The sequence below is a fragment of the Cetorhinus maximus genome, chromosome 10 (genome assembly GCF_964194155.1).
Source record: "Cetorhinus maximus chromosome 10, sCetMax3.hap1.1, whole genome shotgun sequence".
NCBI classification, from domain to species: Eukaryota; Metazoa; Chordata; class Chondrichthyes; order Lamniformes; family Cetorhinidae; genus Cetorhinus; species Cetorhinus maximus.
Window position 1 is genome coordinate 24,475,019 of NC_135888.1, and position 12,083 is coordinate 24,487,101.

Consider the following 12,083-nt stretch of genomic DNA (forward strand, 5'->3'; position numbering starts at 1 on the left):
TGTCTCTGTAGTGCCCATTAGATCGTACATATTTATCTCCATTTGCGCTATCAGTTCATTAGTTTTGTTCCAAATGTTATGTGTATTTAGATACAGAGTCTTAAGTTTTGTCCTTTTATTGTTTTTGTAATCTCTAGCCTCATCAGTTGGTTTACTCTTAGACTTCTACTCTCTGTCCCTTCCTATCATGGTCTGTTTATCATTTCCCAACTCGAAATGTTAACTCTGTTTCTCTCTCCACAGATGCTGCCAGACTTGCTGAATTTCTCCAGCATTTTCTGTTTTTACTCTGGACCAATACTTTGTTTCTTTACTACAACCACTACCACTTCCTTTGCATTTTGTTCCATGACTTTTTTGCAATTTAATACCCCCACCCTCTAACCTATCACTGACCGGCCCTTTTGCTTATATCATCATACTGGACTCAAAATGTTAACTCTGTTTCTTTCTCCACAGTTGCTGCCAGACCTGCTGAGTTTTTCCAGCAACTTACGTTTTTATTTCAGATCTCCAGGACCTGCAGTATTTTGCATTTACTTTGAATTTGTCAAACAGCTTAGGTTCCACCTCCATTATCTGATTATTCCAAATGTATATCGGTTTTGAGTGAAGTAATTCTTTCTAAAGAGTGGATTAGCTCACATTCTAACCTCCGCAGGATAGCCCCGGTTCTTTACAAAAAATTGGTTAGTTCAAGTGGTCAAACATGGCAGCCACTAATGGCTTTTCACATTATTTAAGTCCTACAAGCCTATTATTCTTACTTATTTTAGAGTAATACTCCAGATTTCCCTTAACTAACCTCCCATTGACCTTCTCCCTAGACTCACAAGATTAATTTCTCCATTTTTCCTTCTCTGAGTTTGGTTTATTGGGACACAGCAGGTCTTGTGCTCTTTCCCTTGCTGATTCCTGCAAGAATTTTCCTTTCTGTAACCTTTCCTGCAGGTGGCAGTCCACGTCTGAATCGTGCAGTGTGTCATGTGGAGGAGGAGTCAGGAGAAGGCTTCTGTACTGTACAAAAGTTCTGGGGGAGCGGGAAGAACTGGCACCAGACAAAGAATGTCTTCATTTGCCTCGACCCAAAGACCAAGAATCCTGCAATCACCATCCATGCCCGCCAAGGTTAAGACATATTCCGCTTTTCTTCCCCGTTCCCTGGAGACAGTAGCTCAGGGTCCCACACACACTGACTCTCACTGGGCTATGGGTCCCACACAAACTGACTCTCACTGGGACATGGGTCCCACACAAACTGACTCTCAGTGGGCTATGGGTCCCACACAAACTGACTCTCACTGGGATATGGGTCCCACACACACTGACTCTCACTGGGATATGGGTCCCACAGACACACTGACACTCACTGGGGTACGGGTCCCACACACACACTGACACCCACTGGGATATGGGTCCCACACACACACACTGACACTCACTGGGGTATGGGTTCCACACACACTGACTCTCACTGGGGTACGGGTTCCACATACTCTGACTCTCACTGGGGTATGGGTCCCACACACACTGACTCTCACTGGGTATGGGTTCCACACACACTGACTCTTACTGGGGTATGGGTTCCATACACATTGACCCTCACTGGGGTACAGATTCCACACACACTGTCTCTCACTGGGGTACGGGTTCCACACACACTGTCTCTCACTGGGATACAGGTTCCACACACACTGACTCTCACTGGGGTATGGGTCCCACACACACTGACTCTCACTGGGTATGGGTTCCACACACACTGACTCTTACTGGGGTACGGGTTCCACACACACACTGACTCTCACTGGGGTACGGGTTCCACACACACACTGACTCTCATTGGGGTATGGGTTCCATACACATTGACCCTCACTGGGGTACAGATTCCACACACACTGTCTCTCACTGGGGTACGGGTTCCACACACACTGTCTCTCACTGGGATACAGGTTCCACACACACTGACTCTCACTGGGGTATGGGTCCCACACACACTGACTCTCACTGGGTATGGGTTCCACACACACTGACTCTTACTGGGGTACGGGTTCCACACACACACTGACTCTCACTGGGGTACGGGTTCCACACACACACTGACTCTCATTGGGGTATGGGTTCCATACACATTGACCCTCACTGGGGTACAGATTCCACACACACTGTCTCTCACTGGGGTACGGGTTCCACACACACTGTCTCTCACTGGGATACAGGTTCCACACACACTGACTCTCACTGGGGCACGGGTCCCACACACACTGACTCTCACTAGGGTATGGGTCCCACACACACTGACTCTCACTGGGGTACGGGTCCTCCACACACTGACTCTCACTGGGTTGTGGGCGTTTTGGGCGGGGGTGAATTGGCTACACGTCTTCCTCCTGATTTTCTTTTCCTGTTGACTTTGGTGCCCATGCCAAATTTCAGTCTTGAAATCAGGGTCCTGGTAGTTGGACATTTGATTATGAAACTCTCTTTTAAAAAAGGCAGAGTTCACATGGAGCAAGTTATATGTGTAGAATTGGTTTAATGGAGGAGGGAATAAGGTCATAAAAAATAGGGCAGGTATAGGCCATTGGAAGGGAGGTTGATTTGGACTCATGCCAGGTCACTGGGTTACTCTGTGACAAGGAGGGATGGACAGAGGGGAATACTGGGCTTGACCTAGACCATTGGTTTACTCTATGACTGTGATGGACAGGTGGCGGGTTTCGAACACCGGTCAGTGTTCAGTGGTTTGTGGGACCGGTTTGGCCGAGAGGACGGTGACTTGTGTCCAATTTCGCAACGGGACAGATACGGAAGTGATGAGAACCCTCTGTTCGGGCTTGGAGGAGCCACTGTCCCTCATTCCTTGTGTGATCAGCAACTGCCCATTTGGCTGGAATCCCCAGGACTGGTCCAAGGTTGGTGTACTCACTTTGGGAGGAGGTGGGGTGGTGGGATTGAGGGATATGGTGAGAACATAGGAACAGCAGGAGGACTATCAGCCCCTCAAGCCTGATTCACTGTTTAATGGAATCATGACTGATCTTTGTGTCAACTCCATCCACTTGCCTTGGCTCCATATCCTCGATAACCTTGTCTTGCAAAAAATTCGATCCATCTCAGATTTAAAATTTATTATTGAGCTAGCTTCTACTTTTTGTGGGGGAGAGTTCCACACTTCTACCACTCATTGTGTGAAGAGATGTTTCCTAACTGCTCTCCTTATTCACTCTGACTTTAATGTTTTGTCCCCTTGTCCTAGACTCTCCCACCAGAGGAAACAATTTCTCTCTATCAATCCTATCAATTCCTTTCAAAATCCTAAAATCTCAAACAAAACACATTTAACCTTCTATATTCCAGAGAATACAAGCCTAGTTTATGTAATCTCTCCTCATAATCTAACCTTTGGAGCTCTGGGAATATTCTATCAACATCCTGGGGGTTACTATTGACTAGAAACTAAACTGGACTAGTGAGTTCGTATACATACTGTGTCTATAAGATCAGGTCAGAGGATGGGAATCCTGTGGCAAGTAACTCACCTCCTGACTCCCTGAAGCCTGTCCACTCTCTAAAGACACAAGTCAGGAGTGTGATGGAATACTCTCCACTTGCCTGGATGAGTGCAGCTCCCACAACACTCAAGAAGTTTGACACCATTCAGGACAAAGCAGCCCGCTAGATTAGCACCCCATCCACCACCTTCAACATTCACTCCCTCTACCACCAACACACAATGGCAGCAGTGTCTACCATCTACAAGATGCACTGAGGCAACTCACCAAGGCTCCTTTGACATCACCTTCCAAACCCGCAACTTCTACCACCTAGAAGGACAAGGCCGCTTGGGAACACTATCGCCTGCAAGTTCCCCTCCAAGTCACACACCATTCTCACTTAGAACGATATTGCATTCCTTCACTGTTGCTGGGTTAAAATCCTGGAACTCCCTTTGTAACAGCACTGTGGGTGGACCTACACTGCATGGACTGCAGTGGTTCAAGGAGGCGGCTCACCACCACCTTTCAAGGGCAATTAGGGATGGGCAATAAATGCTGGCCCAGCCAGCGGCACCCACATCCCGTGAAGGAATTTTTAAAAATTCTGGTGGATCTGCACTGCACTCCTTCCAAGGCCAGTATATCCTTTTTAAGGTGCAGTGGCCAGAACTATACACAGGACACCACATATTATCTAACCAGAGCTTTGCAGCTTCCTCTTCTTGATATTCTAGCCCTCTACCTGTAAAGGCTAACATTCCATTAACTTTTCTGTTCTTTTTTGTACACGACTCCTCCATTTTAGTGACCTGTGTACATGAATCCCTCAATCTCTGGATCTCCACTGTTGCCAGCTTTTCACCAATTAAATAATACCCGATCCATCCTTTCTCAATCCAAAGTAGATAACTTCACACTTACCTCTGTTGAAATCCATCTGCCCGCTAACAATCTAACAATATCTCCTTATAATTTTATGCTGCAGTCTGTGCGTCTTACTGTAAAACAAATCTTTGTATCATTGACAAGTTTGGAACTCTGGTTCACTATTGTGTTATCTAAGGCATGAATAAACATAGTGAATAGTTGAGGCTCCACTAATTATTTCCACCAATTCGACTACATAGCCATTATCCCTACTCCTCATCCTCTACCATGGGACAAATCTCCTAACCAAATCAATAATTTGTCACCAATTCCAAGAGCATAATTTGAGCTAACAGTCTCTTATATGGAACCTTAATGAATGCCTTCTGAATATCCATATGAACTGCATTCATTGACATTCCCCTGTCCACTATATTGGTTACATCTTCAAAAAAATTCAGTTAAGTTCATTAGAAATTCCTACCCTTTATAAAGCCATATTAGTTTCCTCTAATTAGCTCAAATTGCTCAGTTACTCTGTCCTTAGTTGGAGAGTCCAATAATTTCCCCACAACTGATGTTAGGTTGGCAGGTCAATAATTTCCTTGTTTTTCCTTCGCCTTTCTGAAATAATGAAGGTGCTTGGGTGGGGCTGAGGGATAAGGGGAGTAGGTTGGTAGGTGGGATTGATGAGAAGATGGGGTTGAGGGATGGGGTGAGTGATAAGATGAGAGGGTGGTAGGTGTGGCGGTAGGAAGGGTGGAGGGAGAGAATGGATAGTTGAATGCAGGTTTCAGGATGTCTGACTGTTGCACCTTTTCCCAGTGCTCAGTTTCCTGTGGGCTTGGAGCCCGAAACCGGCAGCTGCACTGCATCAACCTGGAATCGACGGAGACCATGCTGGATGCCTTCTGTGACCATCTGTCAAAGCTCAACACAGTGGAGGCCTGTGATGCAGGACCCTGCCCGGCCCAGACACCAAACCAGACAGCAGCCGTGCTGGTAGCTCCCACTGTTGCTGCTTCCATTAGCCGCTCAGCTGTCATGACCCCCAGGACGGTGACAAACAAAACCCAACTGGCTAAAGTCTCGAGGGATGAAGACATCAAGAATACCAGTTACGTATTTGCAATAACCTCACCAAACCATTCAGACCCACTATCAAACACTCCCAGGACTGGTACAGCACAGGGTTAGATACAGAGTAAAGCTCCCTCTACACTGTCCCCATCAAACACTGCCAGGACAGGTACAGCATGGGGTTAGATACAGAGTAAAGCTCCCTCTAGCCTGTGCCCATCAAACACTCCCAGGACAGGTACAGCACGGGGTTAGATACAGAGTAAAGATATACACATTGAAAGAGTTTTATTTTAAAATACTAAGGTGTAATAAAATACTGCAGGAAATGAGTGAATGTGAATGCTGAAACTAGTGATCTAATTAGCTGATCGTTCAGGGCTGGAGTCAGGACAGTTTGGTGTTTCCGTCCAATCAACACTAGGAAATGTATTAGACTGACCTCAAATCATTTAATGTTTTGCCCTTCTACACCTCAAGGACTTTAATTCCATCGAACTGGGCTCAGCTTAACATTGATGTTAAGATGAAAGTCTGTTGCTGATCATACTGCAACATCCTGACCCTAAGATGTGCACTGGTACTGATTTATCTTCTGCTTAACTCCAGGTAGCTGTGGGAAGCTGCTTCTGAGTGAATCGGGAACCCTGAATCTGATCAGCCTGCAGGGAAGGGATTGCCTGGTTACCATTGGACGCCCACTCAATATGGTCATCACGGTCCGTGTTCTGATGAGCTCCTTAAACTGCAGTAGACGTAAGAGCCCAGGGGCATCATGATTCTATCCTTTTACAGCCTCACTGCACTGACTTGGAACTCAAACAAGATTCCAATTAAAAATGGCTGGCAAGGTGGGGATGGGGACACATGGAGCAGCAGATTTCATGGCAGATAGCTTGAGGATGGTGCCATGTTCGCACCAATATCTGGGGCGGGGGGCTACTCACCCCTTGCCAGAGATCTGTACACCCAACTGAGTTAGTCTTTGTGGAACCATACCCCAGTGACAGTCAGTGTGAGTGGGACCCGTACCCCAGTGAGAGTCAGTGTGTGTGGGACCCGTACCCCAGTGTGAGTCAGTGTGTGGGACCCGTAACCCAGTGAGAGTCAGTGTGTGTGGTACCTGTACCCAGTGAGAGTCAGTGTGTGTGGGACCCCTACCCCAGTGGGATCTGTACCCCAGTGAGAGTCAGTGCGTGTGGGACCCGTACCCCAGTGAGAGTCAGTGCGTGTGGGACCCGTACCCCAGTGAGAGTCAGTGCGTGTGGGACCCGTACCCCAGTGAGAGTCAGTGCGTGTGGGACCCGTACCCCAGTGAGAGTCAGTGCGTGTGGGACCCGTACCCCAGTGAGAGTCAGTGCGTGTGGGACCCGTACCCCAGTGAGAGTCAGTGCGTGTGGGACCCGTACCCCAGTGAGAGTCAGTGCGTGTGGGACCCGTACCCCAGTGAGAGTCAGTGCGTGTGGGACCCGTACCCCAGTGAGAGTCAGTGCGTGTGGGACCCGTACCCCAGTGAGAGTCAGTGCGTGTGGGACCCGTACCCCAGTGAGAGTCAGTGCGTGTGGGACCCGTACCCCAGTGAGAGTCAGTGCGGGTGGGACCCGTACCCCAGTGAGAGTCAGTGCGGGTGGGACCCGTACCCCAGTGAGAGTCAGTGCGGGTGGGACCCGTACCCCAGTGAGAGTCAGTGCGGGTGGGACCCGTACCCCAGTGAGAGTCAGTGCGGGTGGGACCCGTACCCCAGTGAGAGTCAGTGCGGGTGGGACCCGTACCCCAGTGAGAGTCAGTGCGGGTGGGACCCGTACCCCAGTGAGAGTCAGTGCGGGTGGGACCCGTACCCCAGTGAGAGTCAGTGCGGGTGGGACCCGTACCCCAGTGAGAGTCAGTGCGGGTGGGACCCGTACCCCAGTGAGAGTCAGTGCGGGTGGGACCCGTACCCCAGTGAGAGTCAGTGCGGGTGGGACCCGTACCCCAGTGAGAGTCAGTGCGGGTGGGACCCGTACCCCAGTGAGAGTCAGTGCGGGTGGGACCCGTACCCCAGTGAGAGTCAGTGCGTGTGGGACCCGTACCCCAGTGAGAGTCAGTGCGTGTGGGACCCGTACCCCAGTGAGAGTCAGTGCGTGTGGGACCCGTACCCCAGTGAGAGTCAGTGCGTGTGGGACCCGTACCCCAGTGAGAGTCAGTGCGTGTGGGACCCGTACCCCAGTGAGAGTCAGTGCGTGTGGGACCCGTACCCCAGTGAGAGTCAGTGCGTGTGGGACCCGTACCCCAGTGAGAGTCAGTGCGTGTGGGACCCATACCCCAGTGAGCAGCAGTGTGTGTGGGACCCATACCCCAGTGAGAGTCAGTGTGTGTGGAACCCGTACCCCAGAGAGAGTTAGTTTGTGTGCGGATCCCATACCCCAGTGAGAGTGTTGTGTGCGTGTGGAACCCATACCCCAGTGAGAGCCAGCGTGTATAGATTCTTACTCCAGAGAGATACAGAGCATTCAGTGATTATGAGCTCAAAGTGCACAGTGTTTCTAATGTAATGTCTTTATTGAACTGACCATAAAATGGCTCCCCCCAGCCTATGCCTCATGGCAGAGGTCACATGACTACAGCAAGCCAGATAGGATGTACAGTAATGATTGCATGATGCATGAAATCCCAGACAAAACATGGTTGAAGCTGGGAGTAGATCTCTTCACTCTAGCTGCAACTGATTATCTTGTCACTCTAGACTACTATTCTGACTACTGGGAGTTAGTCTAAGAATGACCATTGATGATATCGTAGAATGCCTGAAAGCATGCTTAAGCCATTACGACATTTCAGACATTGACAATGGCCCTCAGTTCACTTATGAAGAATTCAGCCACTTCACAAAGGATTGGGAAATTCAACACTATACATCATCTCCACACTAACCCCAGTCGAATGGAAAGGCTGGGGCGGCGTGAAAATTGCCAAAGGAATCATCAAGAAATCAAACAAATCTAGCACAGACGTGTGTGTCTGCTGGGTTGATGACTTCCAGAGCATGTTGAGCCGCTGCTCCATGTTGAATTTGGAAGATTTTGCATTCTGTTGTAGCATCCTCAACTTTCTTCATAGGGAGTGCTGCTCTCGACAGCATGTCAGCAATATGCATCTGTCTCCCTTGCTTGTGCGTCACATCTAGATGATATCCCTGTAAACAAAGTAACGTTCTTTGCAGTCGCTTTGGAGCAGATAGTAGCGGTTTGAGAAAAATGCTTTGATGTTGCTTGTGGTCGGACTCCACTGTTACTTTGTCTCTCCCAAGCAGGTATTGATGAAAATTCTCACAAGAAAGGAAAATAGCCAGATACTCTTTCTCGATCTGAGCATGGCATCATGGCATTGGGGTTGTTCCGAGACCTGTCTCGCTGGCATCACACTGCAAGGTGTCGTCATCATTGACGTTATGGTACTTCAGCACTGGCGTTGTCATCACTAGGTGTTTTGATTTTGGTGAACGCTTCTTCCTGTTCTGTGCCCCCGTACTACTGTAAATCCTTGGCAGCGAGCTTACATAATGGTTCACACTCCAACAACAAATCGGGCAAAAATTTTGCTAGGTAGTTCACGAATCCAACAAATCGTTGCATTGTTTTCACATCTGTTGGTCGCAGCTACAGATCTCACCTTGTCAGGATCCGGACGAAGACCTTTTGCTGTCAGTACATGACCTATGTACTTGGCTTCAGGCATTTTCAGTTGCAATTTTTTATTGTTCAGCTTCAGGTTCCTCTGGCGAGCTCTCTCCAGCAGTCGTATTAAATTCTGATTGTGGTCAGCTATGGCTTCTTCCATTGTGTCCCCACATCCATAGGCTAGCAGATCATCCACTACGGCTTCCACTCTGGGAAGATCACTGACTATCCCAAGCTGTCTGCGTTGATACTCTTCTGGAGCCATGAAAATGCCAAACACCATGCGCAACCATCTGTATCTCCCGAATGGTGTCCAGAATGTAGTTAGAAAGCTGCAGCTTTCATCCAGCTTCACTTGCCAATAACCATCTTTCGCATCTAGGGCAGTAAAGATCTTTGCCTTGGCAATTTGCAGCAAAATTCCTTCAATGGTTGGCATGGGGTAGTGAGATCTCTTCAGCGCTTTATTTAGATCCTTTGGGTCTAAGCACACTCAGAGCTTTGCAGGTTGTTTCACTGCTACCAGGCTGCTAATCCCATCTGTAGGAGTTGTCACTTTCTCAATTACTCCCTTCTTTTCCAGCTCTTGAATCTTGTTATTTAGGTTTGACTTGAGGGCAGCTGAAACTCTTTTCGGCAGCTGCTGAACTGATCTTACACTCTCATCTACTTCAAGATGATATTCACCAGTTAGACATTCAAACCCTGTGAACATATCTTTATACTTCTCTAGGATCTGTTCAGCGGTCAGTGGCTTAGTGTGCTGCGACACATTGGAAATCTCTGTTGGCATGTTCAGGGTCACCAGTCCGAGCTTTAGACTTGCTGTGGCTGAGATGAGTGGCTGTTGTGTACCGTCTATGACCTGGAACTCCAGATCTTCCTTCTTGCCATTGCATTGGGCTCTCAGTCTAATTTGTCCCCTCGGTATGAGTATCATGTCAACATATAGCCTCAACCTTTCTTTCGAGGGCTTCATTTTTGAATCACCATGTTGAGACACCTCGCACAGATCTGAGAAGGTACATGACACACCAGTGTCTGTCTAACACTTCATATTCACTTCATGCTCTCCTTCTGCGGTCATCATTCTAACAGTCACAAACCATTTATCACCTATAGACTTGACAGAGCCAACCTATTGTATTGTGTATAGTTCTTCATCAGACTCTTCGGCTGATATCTCGCCAGTGGCCATCTGTATAGGCTTGTTTTGCTTCTTTCCAGCCAAACACTTGTGTGTGAAATGATTCTATTTCTTGCAGTTAAAACACTACTTTCCCCATGCTGTATCCTTTGTATGATGTGAGATTTAGGGTGGAATACAATTTGTAGCAGTCTCTCTCCAGCAGTGTTAAAAGCATTGCTACTCCTATCGGCTCTGGCTTGTTAATTAAATCTGTTGCAATCTCGTAGTTTTGCCATTGCAAGTGGAAAACTGCCAATTCTGCCAGATATTAGCTTTAATTTTACAGCAGCAGGGAGAGGGAAGTTAACAGCCATTTTAACTCACCCAGTGATTTTCTTGCAACCTTCACCCTGTGTTAGCTTTTCCTTGTTACTGTCTTTTTTTAAGCAACTTTTAGCAGCTCTGAACATTTCTGTGTTCCTTTTCAGCAGCTGTGGCTTCTGTCTGGCTTTTCCAGCTTTTTAAAATTCAATCTCAGCTCTGCTTCTGACACCATGTTATGAGCTCAAACACTGCAATGTTTCACACGTATTGTCTTTATTGAACTGGCTGTAACATGGCTCCCCGCAGCCCTGTGCCTCATGGCAGAGGTCACATGACTACAGTAAGCCAGATAGGACATGTAGTAATGACTACATTTCAAAACCCAAACAGCGATTGGGCAGAAATTGCCACGTAAACATGAGCTATTGCCTCTGTGACTCTCGATTAAATGATGTTGTTCTGGGTTTTCTGATGTCTCTGCTTTTCCTTCCTCCAGACGATTCTTTGTCTTTTTGCGGGCGTCGGTTGTTTTGGAAGACTTGCTCCCCACTGAAAGGATTTACACTCACATCCGTCACTAACACACTAACGATCAGGCAACGGACCAACACTGGGGGTGGTGAATCGATCCTCCAGTACTCCAGTAGTCTCTCATCTCGACACTACTACAGAGGTAGGTGCTCTGCTGTGGCGATCTGGATTAATCAGTTTCTAAGGATCTGCTTTGACTCAGTGGGAAACACTCTGTCCTCTGAGTTGGAAGGGTATGAGCATCACTTCAGAGACTTGAGCACAAAATCCAGGCTGACAGACCCAGTGCGGTCCTGAGGGAGTGCTGCACTGTCAGAGTGTCAGTCCTGAGGGAGTGCTGCACTGTCGGAGGGTTAGTATTGAGGGAGCAATGCACAGTTGGAGGGTCTGTACCTGGACAGTGCTGTACTTTGGAGGGTCAATACCTGGGGAGTGCTGTACTGTTGGAGGGTCAGTACTGGGGTGTTGCTTTGGGTGCATTAGAGTGCTTAAGTTGGAGTTTGCCTCCCGTAGCTGACTCTTACTTTGCTACAGGGGAAGAAGTTGATTGTGAGTAACTGGTAAGTTATTCTGCGTATTCTAATTGTAATAGGTAGATTTTAAAGTTACAATATGGCAGGTCAGCTCGGCCGAGTGGAATGTACATCCTATGGTACGTGGGAAGTCATGGATGCACCATGTGTCCTAAACAAACACATCTGCAGGAAGTGTCATTGGCTGCAGAAGCATGAGCTCCGGGTTACAGAACTCGAGTGATGGCTGGAGTCACTGTTTTGCATCCACGAGGCAGAGAACTACATGGATACACATTTAGTGAGGTGGTTAGAGTGCAGGTTAAGAGCATGCAGGCAGAGAGGGAACAGGTGATCAGCAAGCAGTCTAAGAGATCCAGGCAGGTATTGCAGGAGAACTCTGAGTCTATCTTGCTTGCTTATCAGTTTTCCATTTTAGATACTGGTGAGGGCAAGAGTTTCTCAGGGGAGTGCAGCCAGATCCAAG

At 48.0% G+C, this 12,083-nt stretch overlaps 1 protein-coding gene across 2 annotated transcripts in view; it reads left to right on the forward strand.

Annotated features, from left to right (window-relative positions):
* The window catches only part of adamts13 (ADAM metallopeptidase with thrombospondin type 1 motif, 13), a 75,108-nt gene that overhangs the window by 55,456 nt on the left and 7,569 nt on the right, over nt 1–12,083 (forward strand). For both annotated transcript variants that reach the window (XM_078550224.1, XM_078550225.1), the window contains exons 26-30: nt 952–1,128; nt 2,708–2,912; nt 5,190–5,481; nt 6,054–6,200; nt 11,050–11,226. In XM_078550224.1, coding sequence (XP_078406350.1) covers nt 952–1,128; nt 2,708–2,912; nt 5,190–5,481; nt 6,054–6,200; nt 11,050–11,226 — 998 coding nt within the window. The remainder of the gene's footprint in view (nt 1–951; nt 1,129–2,707; nt 2,913–5,189; nt 5,482–6,053; nt 6,201–11,049; nt 11,227–12,083) is intronic.